We start from the raw sequence: 21,189 nt of genomic DNA, 5'->3' as shown, positions 1-21,189 counted from the left end.
GCAGCATCCCCACAGTCACATGATTGTGATTCTAGCACATGGCAGCTGGCTCACAATTATGATGTTGCAGCATCCCATGGTCATGGGATCGCCTTTTGCAATCTTCACTGCTGGCTTCCAACAAGCAGAGTCAATCCCTGGGATTCACCTAACAATGGCAACTGGAACTGCCGCAATTGCTGTTATACTGTAAGTTGGCGTGGTCATGTGATGCCGCGCTTTATGACTGCATCACTTAGTGACTGAGTTGCCAGTGCAAGGACTACCTGTATTGGTGGCAGATGATCTGATATCATTCTTTTTTTTTTTTAGGTTTTTTATCCCGCCTTTATTATTTTTATAATAACTCAAGGCGGTGAACATACCTAATACTCCTTCTTCCTCCTATTTTCCCCACAACAACAACCCTGTGAGGTGAGTTGGGCTGAGAGAAAGTGACTGGCCCAAAGTCACCCAGCTGGCTTTTATGCCTAAGGTGGAACTAGAACTCACAGTCTCCTGGTTTCTAGCTTTGTGCCTTAACCACTAGACCAAACTGGCTGTCTATTTACTTGTGACCATCTGACAGCCAGTTCTCGTACCTATATCAAATTGTATAAATTCATAATAAGAACATTCAAGAATTTTGACTAAAAAAGACATTGCATTATCTTTTTAAAAAGGTCATATGTGAATTTTTGAGCCCTATTAAATTAACCTAAGGAAGAGATAAAAACATTTTCCTTCCAAATGCTGCTGAACAATAGCTCCTAAGAGATGGAGTCAAGGAGCCAGTGTTGAAGGCTGCAAATAGTTATAATTCTCTAGCATGTGGAGATCGACATAAGAATCCCTTTCCTATAATTTGATTTATTATTTCATTATATATTATTTATTGCTAGATTCATTGCTGTAATTCCATTATTGATGCACTTTCATTAGAGCAAATTCCTTATTGCATGCTTCACTCTGCAATTGTCTGGTGTCTATCTCCCCCAAACAGATTTGGGGTATGTCAGAGCATGTGATAGTGACAGTGGTCACAATTATATAATCGGATCTTAAACAAAAATTGGATGTAGCATATAACTTTCTAAGTGATACCATGTCATCTTAAAGATATTAATTGTAAATCTATATTATCATTTTTCTCCTAATTGTCCACATTTTTTGTACATGGAGATTGCTAATCAGATTGCAACTCCAAAATGCAAAAGATATGTTGGAATTCAGAGGACTGAACATTCTTTTAAAGTGTGCTAAGTATGCTAGGGCCTTTTAGTTTCTGCTATTAACTGGACTACCCCTATCTACAGAATTCCTTGTTCCTGGGAAGCATGTGGATAGAAGTGCAGGACCTGCAGAGCAATTTTATGTTAGAGAACCTGTGTTCCACCTCTGCTGAAATACTGCAAACAAAAAAGATCTATCAACTGGCAAGAAAATCTGAAAGGGAGGATTGAAGTAACCACCCCTTAGATGAGATGTTAGAAAATATAATCATCAAATTTGCAGATGACCCAAAGGTAAGACAGATAGTAAAGATCTAAGAGGACAGAATCAAAATTCAGGAGGATCTTGACCAGCTGGAACAATGAGCAGAAAGCAGCAATACAGATTTCAACAGGGACAAATGCAGTATCCTACATTTGGGTAGGAAAAATTAAAGTTATGAGTATAAAATGGGGAGAGAACCATACTGGGCAGCAGTACATGCAAAAAGGATCTCTTTGTCTTGGTGGATCACAAGGTGAACACAAGTGAATGATGTGATGCTGCTGCAAAAAAATATGCAGTCCTGTGTTAGGTCAAAAAAAGTATAGCATTAAGACCAAGAAAAGTTATTATTTTGTCTGTTCTGCTTTGGACAGATCACACCTAGAATATTACATCCAGTTCTTGAGAAACTGGAGTGTGTCCAGAGGACAGCAGCCAGAATGATAAGGGACCTGTAAGGAACAACTTATGAGAAACAGGAAGAAGTGTTGCATGTATTTAGCCTAGAGAAGAAAAAACTTCAAGTAACTGAATCACACTAATTTTTCTAATTTTAAATTTTCTGCCACACTAATTTTTGTCCCGTTCAATTTAGTTTTATGGTAGTTATTCTGGTGATGGGCAGACAAAATGCCAAGCCTTTTTATATAATTACTTTTCAATATTCTGTTGAGTTGGAAAGAAAAACAGAAAGGGCTTTTTTTAGATATTAAAAAAAAAAAAAAAACAGCACCAGCTGCTCAATAAAGTTGGCAGAATGCTAACAGGTAAGAAAGAAAAGTGAAATTTCTCAGTTCCTATTTTGAAAGGAAGTAGGTGTTCCACATAGAAGTGTATGTTCCGCTGGGTAGGAGCAGGATCACTGAAATTGATAGAAAATACTCATGAATTTATTTTGAACGATCAGTCTATAGGTACCTTGAAAACAATGCAATAATTGCCAGAACTCAGAGTGGATTTATCAAGTACAAATCTTTCCAGAGTAACTTTATCTATGTTTTGATAGATAACTTCCTTAACAGTAGGAGCAGTTTAATGATGGAAGCAATTATCCGGAAATGTGGTGAACTTCCCTCCAGTGCATAGAGGCTAGACAGCCCTCTGTTGGGAGTGCTTTAAATTTCAGCAGGTGATTGAATCCAATGACTTACATGGCTGTTTCTGTCTCCATTTAAATTATTTGAGTGATGATAGAGCTAACTCCCAATTTAGGGGAGGAATTTAAGATGTATTTATTATCTTTAAAAGATTTAAATAACAGGTCTGGAATGCCTACAGGTTCAGTTCTGTAGAACGATTGATCAGGTCAAAGATTTCCAAGTACCTAGGCATCTACTTCCACCCCTCCACCCACCAAAACAACCAACTGAGCAAGCTTTCACTTAGAGCTCTAAAAAGTTTCTAATGAAATCTTAAAATATGCTAGTCATCATGGCAATAATTATGTTCTTGCAGCCAAAAAAAAAAAACTGTATAAAGCAAAGGCCCTGGTCTTGTTATATGGTACACAATTCTATATTTATAAGGATGCCCCTACTTTAGAAGCTGTTCAGTCTAAGTTTCTGAAAGCCACACTCCATGTCCCATACTCAACTTCAGATGCCCTTGCTCGGCAAATGTACTAGTCTTCCATACAACAATCATATGTGTTTCTGTTCAGATACAGAGGTAGAGTCAGTAACCCATGTATTGCTACACTACCTATTGTACCACCCATGGCATCTGGCACTCATAAGCCAATTATCAGAAAGTTTAGTTGTCTTTCTCATCAAGAAATTACAATTTTTCTTTTGCAAGACCTAACTTGGACAACCACTGCAAAGATTGCCAGATTTCTTGCAATAGCTATACGTGATATCCTCTTCTCATTAATTGTTTCAAGGTGGTTTTTTTGTTCAGTATCTTAAATTCTCTATTTGTGTTTTATTGGTCTGAGACTGTAAATAACTTAAATCTAGAACATAGTGGACAATCTGTCAGTCTTTATACTCTTGCATTTTTAAAAATGCATTTTTTTTCTTTGCGCAGTAGAAGCTCCAGTGGTCAAGGAAATGACAAAGTGATACTACTGGAGGATTACTGAGTTATGTAGCTGCTTTCAGAATAAATCACTGTTGCAAAAAATATTGTCATTGTTAAAAGAATTACAAAACTCTGAAACTCTGTTGAGCATATGTTTGTCTCCTAAAATAAGTGATTTAAATGTGATTGGAGTGGATGAGCTCTTATACTTTAAGTGTTAGGATGGGTATATAATTCAACATTACATTTAACATTTAAAGATTCTCCCATAAATCTGTAATATGCATTCACTATCCCAAAAAGATACTAAATGATCACTTGACCATATCACATGGGTCAGTGAGCCTTCAAATTTTTTACACATCCAACATAAAAAATCTGATGTCCATCTTTTCAGATACATTCTTTGGGGAGTCTAATATGCCCTAAATATCTTTTTTGATGAATCATCCTTAATCTCAAATCTGTAGATACCATTTTAACATTTTTTAAGGAGATGAAGCCATTGATGTGGCTTTATTGGAAATTCCAGTCCATGTCTGAAATATCCCAGAAATGTATACTTTAAAAATATCCTTGAGCTTTTGAGAGAGATATATTACAGGTTTTATTTCTATCATGGATTCCATCAAGTAAGAAAGTAACTTGGGTGCCTTTGAGACAGCCAAAGCATCTCATCCATATTGATCCGTTAGAACATGCTTAAGCTGAAGATACCTCCATTGTTGCGAATTAGGAAGACCAAATTCAATTTGAAGTCAGGAAAAATCCTTAAAATACTCGTTACATAGTAGTTGATTTAAAGTCATGAACCCAGAATATAATTCTAAGGTACAAAGATGGGGAAAATATAATACAATTTTAAAAAACCTTTATTATTACAACCTTTAGGCAAGAAAACACTACAATAAAATACATAAACCTATGATTAATAAAACTAAAAAATAGACAAAATACAATAAAATTACATAAAATAATTAATAAAGTAACAATAATATAGATAACAGTGGCAATCACCAAAATTTTTACTACTTTTCAATCATAGGCAAGACAAATGGCACAAATGGTGGCACAAAATTGGGCAACCTGGAAATAGAGATATTATTTTAGGGACCAGTAGAATTAAAAGGAGCAAAGGGAGTGTGAATTTTAAAGAGTTGAAAATCAACAAAACTTATGGACAAAGAGCTCTTTCCTTAGAAATTCCATTACCTTTTGCCTTGTTTGGTCAATAAGCAGGAAGAGTTAGATCTGTGAGAAGAATGTAAGATGTATGCTGTGTGTATGTTGAATATACTCTAAAGCTGTTAAAAAACAATCCCATGCTTTTGTCTGGATGGAGTAGCTTCTGCTGTGCCAAGCTTTAACACTGTAAAGGATCCCCAAGAATTTACAGGTAGCCCTTGCTTAACAACCATTTGTTTAGTGACCATTTGAAGTTACAGTGGTGCTAAAAAATGACATATGACCGGTGTTCAAAGTTACAACAGTCCCAGAACCCCCGTAGTCATGCAATCACAATCTGGGCACTTGGCAACCAGCTCTCACTTGCAGAGTCCCAGGGTCACATGATCGCCATTTGTGACCTTCCCAGGGGGCTTCTGACAAGCAAAGACAATTGGACAAACTGGATTCACTTAATGACTGCTTAATGACCACAGTGATTTCCTTAACAACCATCACAAAAGTCGTAACATCGGGTCCGATTTGCTTAACAACTGCCCCACTTAACAACCAGGTTCCAGTCCCTATTGTGGTTATTAAGCAAGGACTACCTGTATTGTAGCAGTTTATTGATTTACATAGCAGCTTACAAAAGAGAACACTGTTGCAAAAAACTGCTCAGTTTAATATGATTGTGCTCCACTCCATCAACAGTAATTTCTGAGATGAAGATACACACACACAAGGCGAACTGGGTGACCTTGGGCCAGTCTTTCTCTCTCAGCCCTAGGAAGGAGGCAATGGCAAACCACTTCAGAAAAATCTTGCCAAGAAAACTGCACGGACTTGTCCAGGCAGTCACCAGGAGTCAATAGTGACTCAAAGGCATATATATACATACGTACACAAGCACATAAATACACACACACACACATGCACATATACATGTATACGTACACACACAAAGAACACACAGAACACACATTTTCATCGTTGAAACAGTACACAACTGTACGACTAAAACATTGAATATATTTTTGTCTCATAAAATGAACTTTGTTCAGAGTTCAGGATACTCTATTCCCTTTCTGTTTTTCTGATTTCTCTTTAACTTATGCTCAGTATATCATTTTTATTGTTTTTTAAAATTGTGCTTGGTTGCCATTTTAGATTTTGCTTTTTATATTTATATAATGTGTTTGCTTTATGTTATTTGGGGTTTTTTTCTGGTTTATTGTTTATTTCTCTGTTGTACACCACCCAGAGTCACATTGTTTGAATTGAGCAGCCTTATAAATCTAGTAAATAATAAATAAATGGAGCACACTAAACCCCCTTGGCCTCTTTTGGTACAAGAATTAGTGAGGGGCAAAGATTCTAAAAAGAAAATCATGCTATTCACTTGCTCTGTTTTGGCTTTACTTCTTTTGGCACTTCTCTTGTTTATTAGGAATAATATTATAGGACACAGTCCTTTCAGAGCAATCTGATTAGCTGAGAAGCATTAGTTAGCAGTGCAATTAGAAATTAACCCCACATTTACTGAGCAGCAAATGTTGATGTTGTTCTCTGGCCATTGAGAAATTTGTACTTCTCTATGAATGATATGCTGATAAAGTTATGTGGTAGGGAAAATAAATTGATATTTCTTTAGCATGTGTGCTTTTATCACATTCCCAAAGTAGGTTTTCACTTTGGCACTGTCAAGAGCAGTTTTTTTTTATTATTATTGTAATATAGAGGCTGTTTGTTTCTTTGTTTGTTTCAATTTTTATGCCCCCCCCCCCCCAATCTCAAATTCATGAGTTTGGGTGGCCAAGAATATTTTAAAAGCAGCATAAAAACAGAAAGATAGCACATATTATTATATGGTTAAGATTTTGGACTAAGGTTCAAGTCTACCCTCTACCAGGAAGTTCTCTGTTTAACTTTGGGCCAGTACTCCCTCACCTAGGAGATATTGTGAGAAGGCTAAGGTTCAGGCCTTCTGATTATCTCAAAAGAGGCAACTAAGTGCAGCTGCTGAGAGAGGTGGGAAAAAGCATTTCAAAAAGACTCTGCATTCATTGCCTCACTATAACTAAGGCTGGGAAATTCCTATTACGGTTTCCTTCCAATTCCTGTTGTTCTCTGTCCATCTATCCATCCATCCATGCCCTGACCTGGAAATGGAAAGGTTTGAGAAAGCAATGAGATTAGGCTGATGTCCCTGCTTAGATCCTAAGAGGAACCTTGCTTCAAATACCTCTGAAATTCAGTGTGGTATCACAGGTAAAATCCCAAAACATCTGCTCTAAGGGAGAAATGAGGTGATGAATGTAACCTTTTCAGTAGCTACCAGGACAAACCAAAATGCTTTAAGTCTGCCCCTTAAAGAGGGCCAGTTTGGTGTAATGGTTAAGGCATCAAGCTAGAAACTGGGAGACTGTGAGTTCTAGTCCCACCTTAGGCACATAGACAGCTGGGTGACTTGGGCCAGTCACTCTCTCTCAGCCCTAGGAAACAGACAATAGCAAACCACTTCTGAAATCTTGCCAAGAAAACTGCAGGGACTTGTCCAGGCAGTCGCCCAGAGTCAACACTGACTCAAAGGCAAAACAACAATAACTGCCCCATAAAATGTCTGGGTTGATTGATAGATTGATTATCTGCCATCAAGTTGTTTTCATCTCCTAGTGATCATGTAGATAGATTTTCTCCATGACGATCTATCCCTAACCTGTTCTTTCAAGTCTCCCAACAGTGCACCCATCACCACTGTGACTGAACCCATCCACCTTGCTGCTGGTTGACCTACTGAGAATGGAGGAAGCTTTGATAGAAACCAATAAACACTTGTGTTCTGCTTCTTAAAGGATACTTTATTCTTAGCAAATGAAACATCAACAGAGTATCACTGTTTCAGTCAACATATGGCTCGATCAGAGCCATACGATTTTTTTCTCTCCTCATGGAATGATAGAAGTCATGCCAAAGAATTCAGTCATGTGCATTGCTTGATGATTCTGGGTGTAAAAGGATGGACATGAGTCTGGTGATCCAGTTTGTATTCTGCAAAATAGGGATGCAACAAGTACATTTTATTCATCCATCCATCCACCCACCCACCCACTTATTCATTTTACTTGTATACTGGTAAAGCAATACAGACTCATAGTAGTTTACAAAACAGCTAACAAAAATATCCATAACAGTCAAAGCATTTGATATCTGAGGCTTAAACTCAGATTCTGCTTACAGTAGCTTATGAAAGTCACATGTTCTTTGTGATTAGACAGCACTATTCTCCCTGCAGTCATTTTGGGACTAGCCAAGAACATTCAGTTTGTGATGGTGCTTATGGCATCTTTTCAGATTTAAAAATCTATGCTAGAGGCCCCCCAAAGCTGGATAATTTTGAACTTATTTATTTATCTGGGGGAGATGGGCAGCATATAAATTTAATAATAAATAAAAATAAATACATTTATCAAATGCATATGGGTACCCATCTCACAAGAAGTTACTCTGAACTGTGTACAGCAAAAAATATAAAAACAATAAACATATCAAAAGTAAAAAAAGGCATAAAACACACAAGAGTTTAGATCAGCAAGGGAGCCACCTCAAGATTTCACTGGTCCCCTGAGATCCCCAGGCCAGATGACATAGCCAAGTCTTGAGGGACTTCTGGAAAATAAGTAGGGATGGATATGACCTCATTTTGGGGGGAAGAATGTTCCATAATTTAGCCCCATGCCATGAAGGGCTTTAAAGATCAAAACCAGCACCTTGAATTGGACCCGGAAGCAGACTGGCAACCAATGCAGCTTGCGGAGCAGAAGTGTAACAAGCTGTTCTAGAAGCACACATAACTGTCTGCACCACTGCATTTTGCACCCGCTGAAGCTTCTGGATACTCTTCAAGGGCAGCCTATTACAGTAATCCAATTGGGAGGTGACTAGGGTATGAGTGACTGTGAGCAGGGCAGGACAGTTCCCAATCCAGGAACAGGCACAACTGGTGCACAAGCTGTGTAAAGGCCCTCCTAGCCACAACTGCCACCTGCTCTTTGAACAGGAGTTGTGTGTCCAGGAGGACCCCCAAATTGTACCCCGGGTGTGTCTGGGGCAGTGCAACCCCATCCAGCATGAAAAATGGCATAGTCCTGGAACTGGCAAGCCCCCAAACCCAAAACCACTCAGTCTTGCCAGGGTTCAGCTGAAGCTTCTTGTTCCCCATCCAGATCCTCCCAGCCTCCAGACCCCAGGATAAGATATCCACAGCATCACTTAATTTGCCAGGGGCAGAGATGTATAATTGGGTATCTTCAGATACTTATGTATTTAACTATAGAGTTAAATTTTATCTGTTACTTCATGGGAAGTTGGTAGTGTTTGGCACTTTAATAAAATGTTTTTATTCATCAGAACTTTCATGAACACACATTCTGTGCAGATGACAGCATAATGCTATGTGTATTTTCTCTGGATTAGTCCCACTATATTCAGGAAGCCTTGTTCCATAATAAATATATTTAGAAGTAGAGCAAATTCCTGGCATCTAGTTACCAAACTCTTCAGCCACTGCTGTACAGAATGTGAGGGTGACAGAAGTATCAGAAGAGTCTTCATATCAGCCAGGGTCCACTTCAGAATCCAGATTTATTCTAAACACGTAAGCTTATTTATTTATTAAATTTATATGCCGCCCATTTTGAAATAACCCAATATATATGTTTGTGTGTGTGTGCATATGAAGTAGCTCCCATCTTGTTAAAAATTATCTACAGTCCATTCTTTTCACTTTTTAAAAAGCTTTTGATACAATAGGATTATACTGCCATCCTTTGGTGTCACTTGATAACAAAAAGAAGAGAGAAAAATACAGGACCAAAAATAGTTTAAAATACAAGGAAGAAGGTGCTGGTGGATATCAGGACAAATTTCCTAATGATAGGAGCTGTACAACAATGAAGCAGACTACTGAGGGAAATGGTGGACTCTCCTTCAGTAGAAGCATTTAAACAGAAGCTGGATACCCATCTGCTGGGATGCTTTAGCAGCGGATTCCAGCATCAGCCTGCAGATCAGTCTGTATGATTTCCAACATCCCTTCTAGTGCTAATCTTCTATGATTCTATGTTGGAATGTGTGTTGCTCTGGGATCAGTGATCATGATCATGATAATCATGGTACTTTGTTCATCCTATCATTTTCCCTGCCTTTGCAGGGGAGGGTAATTTTAGAGAGATTATATATCACACAAGGACTGTATAAAATCTCTTGGCTTCCAAACTGTATCTCAATTTATATAAGCGCATTCTTTCCTATAGAAGAGGGACAGGCAAACCAGTAATTTTCTGATCCAAAAGTTGCTTGTTATCTCCTAACACTGCTTTGCTAATCTCAACAAAACATTTCCACAAATACAATAAAGCACAATTTCTAGTTAAACAGATTTTTTTCTCATACTTTGCAGCCTGGATTAACACCTAATCTCTGGGCCCTAATAATAGATACCTCTTCCCAAAAAGTTTGGACATTTTTTTCCTGAACACCCACAGATAGCCCCTCAGTTGTCAGATTAATACAACAAGCAGCAATATCTAGCCATTCACACCACTTTCTCTGGAGCTGAGATGGCAAAGTGGAGCCCTTAAGGTAGAAAAAGTAAGTTACATGTTGAATACTCATGGCAATATTATGTACTTCTTTATCTCCAAGTCTGGGGCAGTAGACCATTTGTGCAAAGCAGATATGCTAGTAGCCAGGTGATTAACAAAATGAAAGGTGCTTTCAGGCAATATGTCTTATGCATCTCTATGTTGAACCACAGCAAACATTTAGTCAGTAATCAATTCTCCATTTTTTTAAAAAACAGCAGAGCAGCAGGAATAGATTTGTTAAAATGAACCCAGCCACTCTAAACCACTTTTGAGGACTAAAATGTGATATTTCTATTTATTACCAGTCATTCCTAGAGCAATGATATATCCATACATGGATAAGATAAGAGAACCTGGAACTGATGGAATGCTGTTACAACAGTATACCTAATGAGAGAAGGCATATGAAACGTATGAGGGAACTATGGATGGATAGAAGACCTACATCCACACTAAGTGAGAAGCAGCTAGTTACCCAACACTTCAATATAGTGAAGAGGAAGCTGCTCTCATAACTTGAGATAGACCAATTACACATTACAACCTGGACTCAAGAAGACCTGGAAGAACAACTGGATGTACAGCCAACATCTGAAGCTGGAACGTCACTGCCACCCCTCCATTACAGAGCACAGCAGCTGATATGAGGCATAAGATCATGGATAAACTAGCTACAGTCAACCCTCAAGACTGATTACCAAGGCTCAGTGGAGAAGTACCATCAGATATAGTATGCTAGAAGATGCTAATAGAGCCCTCACAACAATCCCTACCACCACCATAAACTCAAACCAATGAACTGGTATACACTACAGACTCTGTAATCCTGGAGGTGCTTGGCTACATATTCAAGAAAAACAGCAGTACCTACCCCTACCCCCACCCCAGAAAATGAGGTTGGAGGCTAAGATCAAGTCAACTTGGAGAGAAGTTAGTCAGCTGGTGGAGAAGGGTGTGGAGATTAAGGATAAAACTCAGCTACTGAAAAAATGCAAGGGGCTGACTCATCTGAAGCTCTAGAACCTGCTAAACAAAGGCTCACAGCACTGGCTACCAGGTTAAGGAGATATACTAGAGAAGCAGAGGCCAAGAAGATAAATATCCTGTTCTCCAAAGAACCATCCAAGGTGTACTCCCAGCTGCAGTACAACAACACAGTAACAGCAGAGCCACAAATGGCAGAAACTGAACAGTACTGAAAGAACATAAGGGAGAAAGAGAAGACACATAACACCAGTGCAAAGTGGCTGCAGGACCTGAAAGCAGACCACAGCAATCTACCAAAACAGGAACTGGTCTCCATCACAGTAGCAGACATCCAATAGCAGCTCAAGAACATGAAGAGCTGGACAGCACCTGGCCCAGACATGATCTATGCCTACTGGCTAAAGAAACTAACAGCAGTGCATGAACGCCTAGCAACACAGATGAACTAGCTGCTAGCAGCAGTCTCCCACCCAGACTGGCTAATACAAGGAAGGACAGCACTGATCATGAAAGACCCCCACAAGAGAATAGCACCACCCAACTACCAGCCAATAACGTGCCTCCCCACAACATGGAAAGTCCTTTCAGGCATCATAGCTGCCAAGCTATAGGACCACAGCTCAAAACACCAATTGCTCATAGATAGAGCATTCACCTGAGACTCAAGGTCTAGACAGACCAATCTGAGCACAGCCTGGATTGACTACAGAAAAGCCTACGACTCAATGCCACACATGTGGATCTGTGAATGCCTGGCACTATACAAAGTCAACAGGACACTAGGGACCTTCCTCAAGAATTCAGTGGGACTGTGGAAGACAACATTGGAAGTCAACTCAAAATAGCTCCCACAAGTGGTGTCATGGGGAGCTCCAACTCAGAGCCAGAATCTGAGGAGCAGGCTCTTCCAGAGATACAAACAGAAGAAGAGCCGGTGCAGTCAGAGGCACCAGATGGACAGCCGGCTGAGCAGCCGGAGGAGGTGGGGCAGGGCAGTGAACAACAGAGACAGACAGCCCCACTCTCCGATAATGAGGCAGAGGTGCGCAGAAAAAATTGCTCAGCAATGACGCTCAGCAAGATTACTTGCGAGAAGGGAGCCTCACCCTCAGAAATAACACCAGGGCGGCTACCTTAAAAGAGGCTCAGCAAGCTAGTGCCTCTCTGGTAACAACAACCGTCTGGTTACCCAGCTCCGTATCGTGTGCCTTAGAACCTATCTCCTGTGACACCTAGACCCGGACTGGCTGATGACCGACAATTCCTGTTTTGACCTTGGACTGCATTCAACGACTCTCCTCCTGTTTCGCTGTTTGTTAAATCCTATTTCAAGGCAGGCTTCATAGACTCTGGGACTTGTTGGGAACTTGTCTGTATTATGCATAAGTGTTGCTTAAAAGTACAAAGGCAAGCAAACTTCTGTGTGTGTGTGTGTGTGTGTGTGTATATGTGTGTGTATATGTGTGTGCTGAGCAGGATCAGGACAAGTGGCCATCAAGTGTGACATATACCAAGGTAATGCACTGTCTCCTACATAGGCTTAAACCCCCTCAGCCAGATAATCACAAAGACTGGATACGGATACAAGTTCAAGAGTGGAACTACCATCAGCCACCTCCTCTACATGGATGACATCAAGCTGTATGGTAAGAGTTAACGAGACATCGACTCGCTGATCCACCTGACATGGATGTATAGTGAGGACATTGGGATGTCATTTGGACTGGAGAAGTGTGGCTGGATGGTAGTAAAGAGAGGGAAGGTAGTTAAGACTGATGGGGTGGAACTACCAGCAGGCCACATAGCAGACATACAGACCAGCTATTTATATTTATATATATATAAGTATATATAAGTATATTTATAATAATATTTATATATTTATATATATTTATATACCTTGGTATCTCACAGTCACATGGAAACCACAATGAGGAGGCAAGGAAGACAGCAACATCCAAGTGCCACCAAAGGATAAGACAGGTCCTGAAGAGCCAGTAAAATGGGAAGAATAAGATCCACGCCATCAACAAGTACACCCTGCCAGTCATCAAATACCCTGCCAATATAATGAACTGCCAAAGGAGGACATAGAGGCTGCTAATGTGAAGACCCAGAAGCTCCTCACAATGTACGGAGGTTTCCACCCCAAGTCCAACACCCAGAAACTGTACACCAGCCAGAAAAAGGGGAGGCACGGTCTTGTGAGTGTCAAAGCCACTGTCCTGGATGAAACCCAGAGCACCCAAGAGTACATCAGTAAGATGGCACCCAAAGTTGAACTGCTGAGAGAATGCTTGAGGCAGCAGCAGATGTGGAAGGAAGTTCAAGCAGAGGAATTGCCATAGCAAGACTAGACTCTGCATGGGATCTACCTTCGACAGATAGCTGTGGTGGCTGACACTGGGAAATTCTACCAGTGGCCAGAAAGGGTTGGACTAAAAAACAGCACTGAGGCACTGATCAGAGCAGCACAAGAATAGGCACTAAACACCAGATCCATAGAAGCAGCGGTCTATCACGCTAAACAGGACCAAGGTGCAGACTGTGCAGAGAAGCCTCAGAGACAGTGCAACACATAGTGGCAGGGTGTAAGATGCAGGCAGGAACAGCATACACTGAACAGCACAACCAAGTAGCTGGCATTGTGTCCAGGAGCATCTGCACAGTGTATGGTCTAGACCCTTCCAAGTCCAGATGGGAGATTCCACAGAAGGTCGTGGAGAATAACAGGGCTAAGTTCCTGTGGGAGTTCCAGATCCAGGCAGACAGGCAGATACTGGCCAATCAACCAGACATTGTGGTAATAGACAAGGAGCAGAAGAAGTGGTGGTGATAGATGTAGCAGTGCCAAGTGACAACAACATCAGGAAGAAGGTGTATGAGAAGCTGGAGAAATACCAGGGTCTGAAGGAGGAGTTAGAGAGAATGTGGAAAGTCAAGGCCAAAGTGGTCCCAGTGGTGGTGGGAGCACTCAGGGTCGTGACTCCTAACCTGGGAGAGTGGCTCCAACAGATCCCAGGAACAAGATCAGAGCTTTCTGTCCAGAAGAGTGCAGTGCTAGGAACAGCTAAGGTACTACACAGAATCCTCAAACTCCCAGGCCTCTGGTAGAGGGCCAAGATTTCACCCATAGGGGTGAAGGGATTGTGTGTGTTTTAATCAGTACTGAGATATTAGGTAAAATATATATTGATTTCTTTTAAAACTGTACTGTATCTTTACAAGAGCAAGAATGTCACTGTAACTATTCTTTAGTTAGGTGATGCTATTACATGAAAGAACTACATCTAGAAAAGAGTACAGTTACCTTACTGTGGGAATTTACAAGATATATGGTCGAAGAATCTATCAGAATAGTATATGGAGTCCACCTTCCCTTAACCTCTGAGAGAGAGGGAGATACAGATGTTGCATTATGTCATGTCCCAAATACAAGGTTTTACATGACTTTTTCTGTTTTTACACAGTATATATTCTGTAGGTGTTTTCAATTACATTGACTACTGTGAGGCAGTACATGACCAGGTTCATCCTTATTAGGAATTGTCAGATGTACAAAGTCAGATTTATTGGGAATTGAACTTATAGACCTTTGCAGTTTAGATGACAATATAAAGTGCATTAGCCTTAGGAGCTAGCCAGGAATGGCTGTAAAATCTATTGGAATGGTATATAGAGTCCACCTTCCCTTGTCCCCACAGAACAAGATCTGGCTGTGTATGTCTGACAATTCCTAATAAGAATGAAACCAGTCATGTAGTGCCTCCTGATGGTTAATGTAACTGTGGACAAAGAAGTACTGGATATGAGAGATACTTTTGATATGTCTGAAGTATGCCATGCTGTGTTGTATTCACTCAGGTAAGAAGGATGACAAAAGAAAACCTTATCTGGAATATATTCATTTTAAAATTAATACACACTGTGTATAACAGTTCTCTTGTTTATGTGTTAGCTATGCTGACTTGCAAGATGCTAAAACCAAGAAAAAAACAAATAAAGGACAAGGAGGTGTGCTATAGGTGGGAGGAACATCTTAAAACAGAATAGCAATTTATAAAAGAAAGTAGAGACCTCTCTCTACCTCACATACACATACCAGAAGGAAATGAAGTTTGTGCATATGTAGATAGTGTGTACCAAGGGCTGAACCTGCCTGTTGGATTTTGGCTTACTGACCTATTTTTAGAAAGTGATCTAAGGATATTTATTGTCTTTGAAGAATGTGCATCCTGGTTAGCAGACTATAGGAATTGGTGTGTATGATATGACAGGGCAGGAATACAGGTTCTGAGAAAAAAAAATGCAATCATATTAGAATAAATAAAGTTAATTATAAATCCATAAATCAAATTTATTTAGCTCTATAGATATGTTGTTGGAACACAGAAATATAGTGGGTGCAATTTTTTAAAAAAAGAAATGCATCTTGACAAACACAAAATCAATATCTGCAATGATTTTTATCCAGAATACAATAATATCATCATCATCATCCAAAAATAAATACAATATATTTATCCAGAAGGGGGGAGGGAACTGACAAAAGTGCCATGCCGAGCTTCATTTTGACAATCTGATTGACAACTTCAGATAAAACCAAATCTGAAGAAATTTTTCCCCTCCTCCCAACATATGCATATTATATAGTTGAATATTGAAATGTATGGCTGTATACATTTGTCTGCTTAGATCCCTGCTAGAAATTACATTCTCCCCTAAAAACAGAGCTAGTCCAAAAGTATATTACTTGAATCAAAAACTGCTAAGTAGAATTAATTGCCTATAAAATAATATACCCAGTGATTAAAGTTATTTGATTCCCCCTTCTGCATATAACAATTATTCTCCCTCACAAACAGAAACATATTAAATTAGTGCGCATACAGGAGAAACTGTAAAAAAAGAGGAAGAAATAGGCAAGAAAGGGGAACAAAGTTGGCGATAAGACAAAGGAAAGAGGTAATTAGATATGGAAGAAAAGAGAAAACTGGTTAGACTTTATTTTAAAAAGGATTATGTTCATCATGCAAGGAACCATTCCCAAGCAATGGCTTACTATACAGGCTAATCTTCAAAGGCATTCACAATTCTGGGCAATGTTGTCTACAGCCATTGGCACCCCTATCCATTCATCATTTGCTTCTTTTCAATAGTTTCTCTGTTCTTAGTTAATGTATGATGGAAACCTTTCCCCCAATTTATAGATAATTATTGGGGGAGGGACTTGTATTTTTGTTGGGTAAATATAATAATAATTTTTAACATTTCTGTTAACTAGTGATTTTAGATTCATATTTAAAAATACAATAAACTACAAATGTCAGTAGTAGAAAAATTAAACGCAGAATTTGGGAAGATCAAATGAAAAAAATTGTGACTTAATACCTTTTCTAATAGTAGAGAAAATGAGGGCCAGGGGTAATTTTGGAGGAAATCCATTCCTGAGTTTGGAAACAACTCAAAAGAAAAAAAACAACCTGGTTCACTTTACAACCTAGCCTGTTTAAGTAATAAATGTCCTCAAGGGGGCCTCCTTGGCTTAATAACTAGACAGGCAAGGCTTGCTGAAATCTCTTCCACTGAGCCCCAAAAGCAATTGCAACCAGTGCAGCTGATATATTTTGCACCAATCATAAATCTTTCCATTTTTCTTGATTACAAAATATATTGATATAAATAAGCCACCTTTATTCATTAAAATGTATAAGCAAACAACCAAGTTTCTTGTGATATTACTTAAATTGTAATTGCAAATATGACACATGCCAGTTCCAGTCAATGTTGATGGGGGGAGGGGTCCAGTCCTCAGCCCCTACTTTGTGGGGTGCCGCTGGGTTTGGTCCTTTCTCCCCGCCTCTTTAACAACTACATGAGGCTACTGGATGAAGTCATCCAGTGGTTTGGGATGAGGTATCACCAATATGTTGAAGGTACCCAGCTTTATATCTCTACCCCAGGCCATCTGTGCGATGCCATGGACATCCTATCCCAGTGTCTGGAGGCTGTGGGGGTGCAACAGTCTTTGGCTCAACCCAAGCAAAACTGAGTGGCTTTGGGTGTTTGGACCTTCTGGTGCTGGGGACCTTTCAACTTTGGTCCTGGATGGGGTGGCACTACCTCAGACAGATCTGGTGCGTAATGTGGGGGTCTCATGGCTCCTTCTCAAAGGGCAGGTGGCAGCCGAGGCTAGGAGGGCCTTTGTATACCTTTGAATTATGCACCAGCTACACCCATTCCTGGACTGGGAGGCCCTGCTCACTGTCACTTATGCCCTTGTGACCTCTCATCTGGATTACTGCAACACACTCTACATGGGACTGCCTTTGAAGAGCATTTGGAAGCTTCAATAGGTGCAGAATGTGGCAACCTGGGTAGTAAATAGCGCATGTAACACCATGACTCTGTGAGCTGCATTGGTTGCCAGTGTGCTTCCAGGTGCAATTCAAGGTGTTGGTTGTCACCTTTAAAGCCCTTCATGGCTTAGGACCATGTTACTTGAGACACCATCTCTCCCCAGTTATTTCTACCCATCCAATCTGGTCAGGCAGGATGGGCATTCTTCAGGTCCCATTGGCCAAAGAATGCCAGTTTGCGGGACCTAGAAGGCATGCCTTTTCTGCTGTAGTGCCCACCTTATGGAACATTCTCCTTTCAGAAATCAGAATGGCCCTAACTCTGCTGGCCTTTCATAAGGCCCTAAAGGCCTGGGCCTGGGGCCCCAAGTGTGTGCAAGGGTCCTCTTCTTGGTTGTGTTAGTGATTTGGGTTACTATTTCTCAGCTGCCTGTATTTTTAATTTTTATAATGTTTGTTATTGTTTTATTTTATTTTAATTCTATTTGCCACCCAGAGTCACTTGCTGAGATGGGCAACCATATAAATTAGATGGATGGATGGATAAATAAATACAAGTATACTTAAAATATAAATGTTGAATTGCATTGTTAAAACTCTTGATTTTACCAAGAATCAAAGTTCTGTAGGAGTAATGTACATACAAAAATTAATTGTTAGATATTTTAAACCTATAGTATAAAAATAATTTATGTATCACTGATGTCATCTTTTATAATGACCTTTCAACCTTTATTATTATCAATGCTTTCTTTTCTGGGGATGAACACCTGTTTAGTTAACTTGCTATGCTATTGTAATTAGCCCTCCTTCATAAGGACAGGCAACTTGGCACCCTTTGTTTTGCAGTCCCATCAGCCTAGTCAGTATAGCCAATAGCACAGGCTGTGGAAATTGCAATCCCAAACATTTGGAGAACACCCCACTATTTCTAATTTTTTACAGTATATTGTACTTAATACCTTTTTTTAAAAAAAACTCCTAATATGTGTTCTTTATATTATGTGTCCAAAATATTTAAGTTTCAGTGTTAGTATTTCCAGTGAGCAGTCTAGTTTTACTTCATATAGTTGAATTATTTGTTCTTCTTTTCTTCTGTTTCAAGTTATTCTCAACATTTTTTTCAGCCCCACAACTCAAAGGCACTTGTTTTGTGTTGTTCAGCTTTTGTGTTGACATCAGTGTGATGTCTTTGCTCTTTAATATTTTGTCTAAGCCTGTCATAATCTTTCTCCCAAACAGCAGACATGTTTTTATTTTGTAGTTGTAGTCACCTTCTCTGTGAAAGTTTGAGCCTCGGAGGGTCCAATCTGTTATTCTTTCTTTACCTATTTGCACTGAGTTAGCATTGCCAATTGATCTTATCTTAGTTTGTTTTGGTTGGTTGGTTGGTTGGTTTTGTTTTTAATATTGGGCAGCAGAGTGTCTTTTGTATCTCTTCTTTTACCTTCTACAAGATATTCCTTAAGACAGCAGTATTTCCCTTGCTATCACTCCCACCTGGAATCTGAGGAATGCCACATCTGAAACTTCAGGTTCCGTTTAGCTATCATGGCTATTACCCACAGCTATTTTTAATAGATCCAGGAATAAAGTGGGAAGAGAACCTTAAAGTGGGCTATAAATGCAATAATAAAATAATAAAGTAATTGTATGGTAAGTAGGAGAAAAACAAGTTTACCGTTTCATTAGAAACTGGAACAAATAAGGAAATAGTTTAAGAATTTAAGAAGAATCATTAGGATCAATTGAACAGCAGAACCAATTACACAGGTGTTTGGTTCCCCTTCAACTGATACGTTTACACAGAGGTTAAACAGCCTTCTGTCTGGAATGCTTTAATTTGGATTCCTGCATTGAGCAGGAATTTAGACTCAATGTCCAAAAAATGGCCCTTTCCAACTTAGTTATTTTATGAATTCAGAATAGGGTAACAAAACGTGGATAGTTTAGCTACAATCAACCCAGAAAGTGATTAGGGCATGAACTATGTATTTATACCAAAATGACAGAGTGGGCAGAGAGATAGAGCTGTATGTAGCACTCTACAGAGTGATGTGACACATGATTTAATGACAAACACAACGTTGGGTGTCAAAAGAGTGGTGAGTCTGAAAAAACAACAAAAGTACTTGTGCCTGTTCAATAGGGATGGAAGAGATCAGATCAATAGGCAAAGAAACTGTATGCAAAATTATTTTTTCCCCTAGTCCATTGTCCCCTAACATTGCATGCCCAAATTAACTGAGCTTCTGTTTGCTGATCATTGCCTCAAGGGTTCAGTCATTAACCATCTCTAGATCTGTACCTCATACCTATCTGCCTGTCTTTTTTCTCTTGCTCTTTCACAGCTGCACAGCCTGCCTTTTTTCTCTTACTCTATACACAGACTATTTTTAAATCTTTGTTTTTACTGAAATGGCCTCATCCTTCATGACCGGGTATAAGTTTATCATGGTGTTCCTCCCTAGCATTACTCTCCTCTTTGCTTTTCCAAACACCCTGTTCATATTTATTTATTCGTGACCTCAAGAATATAAAACTATATACTACCCTCACTTCTTTGGAATCAAATGCAAGCTTACTAAAATGTTACTTTTCTCTTATTAATATTTATCATTAACCCGAATTTTTCATTTTCTATGTTCACCTTTGCAGTGAGCTCATCTGCATATCATTGTTTCACCTGTCACCACCTCAAATTCTTTATAATTCTTCCATTCTTATGGAGCAAATGTAAACATATATGAGGATGAATGTATCTTTGTCTCATTCCCCTACCTATTCTGAATCATTCTGTTTCAAGTTCAATTCTTATTGTAACTTACTCATTGCAAAAGTTTGTTAGAAGAATAATCAGGTGGTATAGCACATCTATTACCCTTAATATGTTTCACATTCTGTCGTGATCCATACCATACTTAATAAAACAAAGGAAAACCTCCTCATACTATTCTCTTGCTCTCCCTATTGATCTCATGTTCCTCTGCCTCTTCTGAAACCAGCTTGTTCAGCTAGCATGTAGGGTTTTATTCTTATCTGTAAGATGACCTTTGCTTCTGTGAAAAATTCCTGGAATGGGTCAGTAACTTGTATCTCCTTCTTTGGTATAGGTATATACAGCGATCTTTTCCAATCAATGAAACAACCTTAATGATGGCAGGTGTGGGTCTTCTGGGCTGTGTGGCCGTGTTCTGGAAGTTTTGTTTCCTAACGTTTTGCCAGCACCTGTGACCGGCATCTTCAGAGTGCAGGAGCACAGACAGGAGCAGTTCTCTCTGTGCCCAGGGTGATGTGACCCTTTTGTGGGTATTTATAGAGATCTGGGGGGGGGAGGGGGGATTGGGTGTGTGTGTGGGGGGTTTGGGTTACTGAGTGGCTGCTTGTTTTGGTGTCAGAATCTGTGTGTATCTTCCTGGGGATTAGGCAGGGTTTTTTCTTCTATTGAATTGTTAACGAGGGGCTGCTGGGGGTGATTAGCAAGTTCATTGTGTAAATTGTTCACATGTTCTGGTGGTTGAGCTGAGTTCGTT

At 39.5% G+C, this 21,189-nt stretch overlaps 1 protein-coding gene across 4 annotated transcripts in view; it reads left to right on the top strand.

Moving 5' to 3' along the window:
• Positions 1 to 21,189, top strand: part of CENPP (centromere protein P) — a 176,630-nt gene that overhangs the window by 71,588 nt on the left and 83,853 nt on the right. Inside the window, exon 7 of one of the 4 annotated variants that reach the window (XM_088134102.1) lies at positions 1,296 to 1,998. The exons of the other annotated variants lie outside the window; for them this stretch is intronic. Within the exon in view, the coding sequence (XP_087990228.1) occupies positions 1,296 to 1,442 (147 nt within the window). The 3' untranslated portion in view covers positions 1,443 to 1,998. Of the gene's footprint in view, positions 1 to 1,295; positions 1,999 to 21,189 lie in introns of those variants that run through there. 4 annotated transcript variants of the gene reach the window in all.

The sequence above is a fragment of the Python bivittatus genome, unplaced genomic scaffold, assembly GCF_059951505.1.
Source record: "Python bivittatus isolate LINGU-HERP-01145 unplaced genomic scaffold, Pbiv_v1 ctg000080_np1212, whole genome shotgun sequence".
Taxonomy (NCBI): Eukaryota; Metazoa; Chordata; class Lepidosauria; order Squamata; family Pythonidae; genus Python; species Python bivittatus.
Note: the sequence above shows the minus strand (reverse complement) of the source record. Positions and strands in the feature narration are given on the sequence as shown.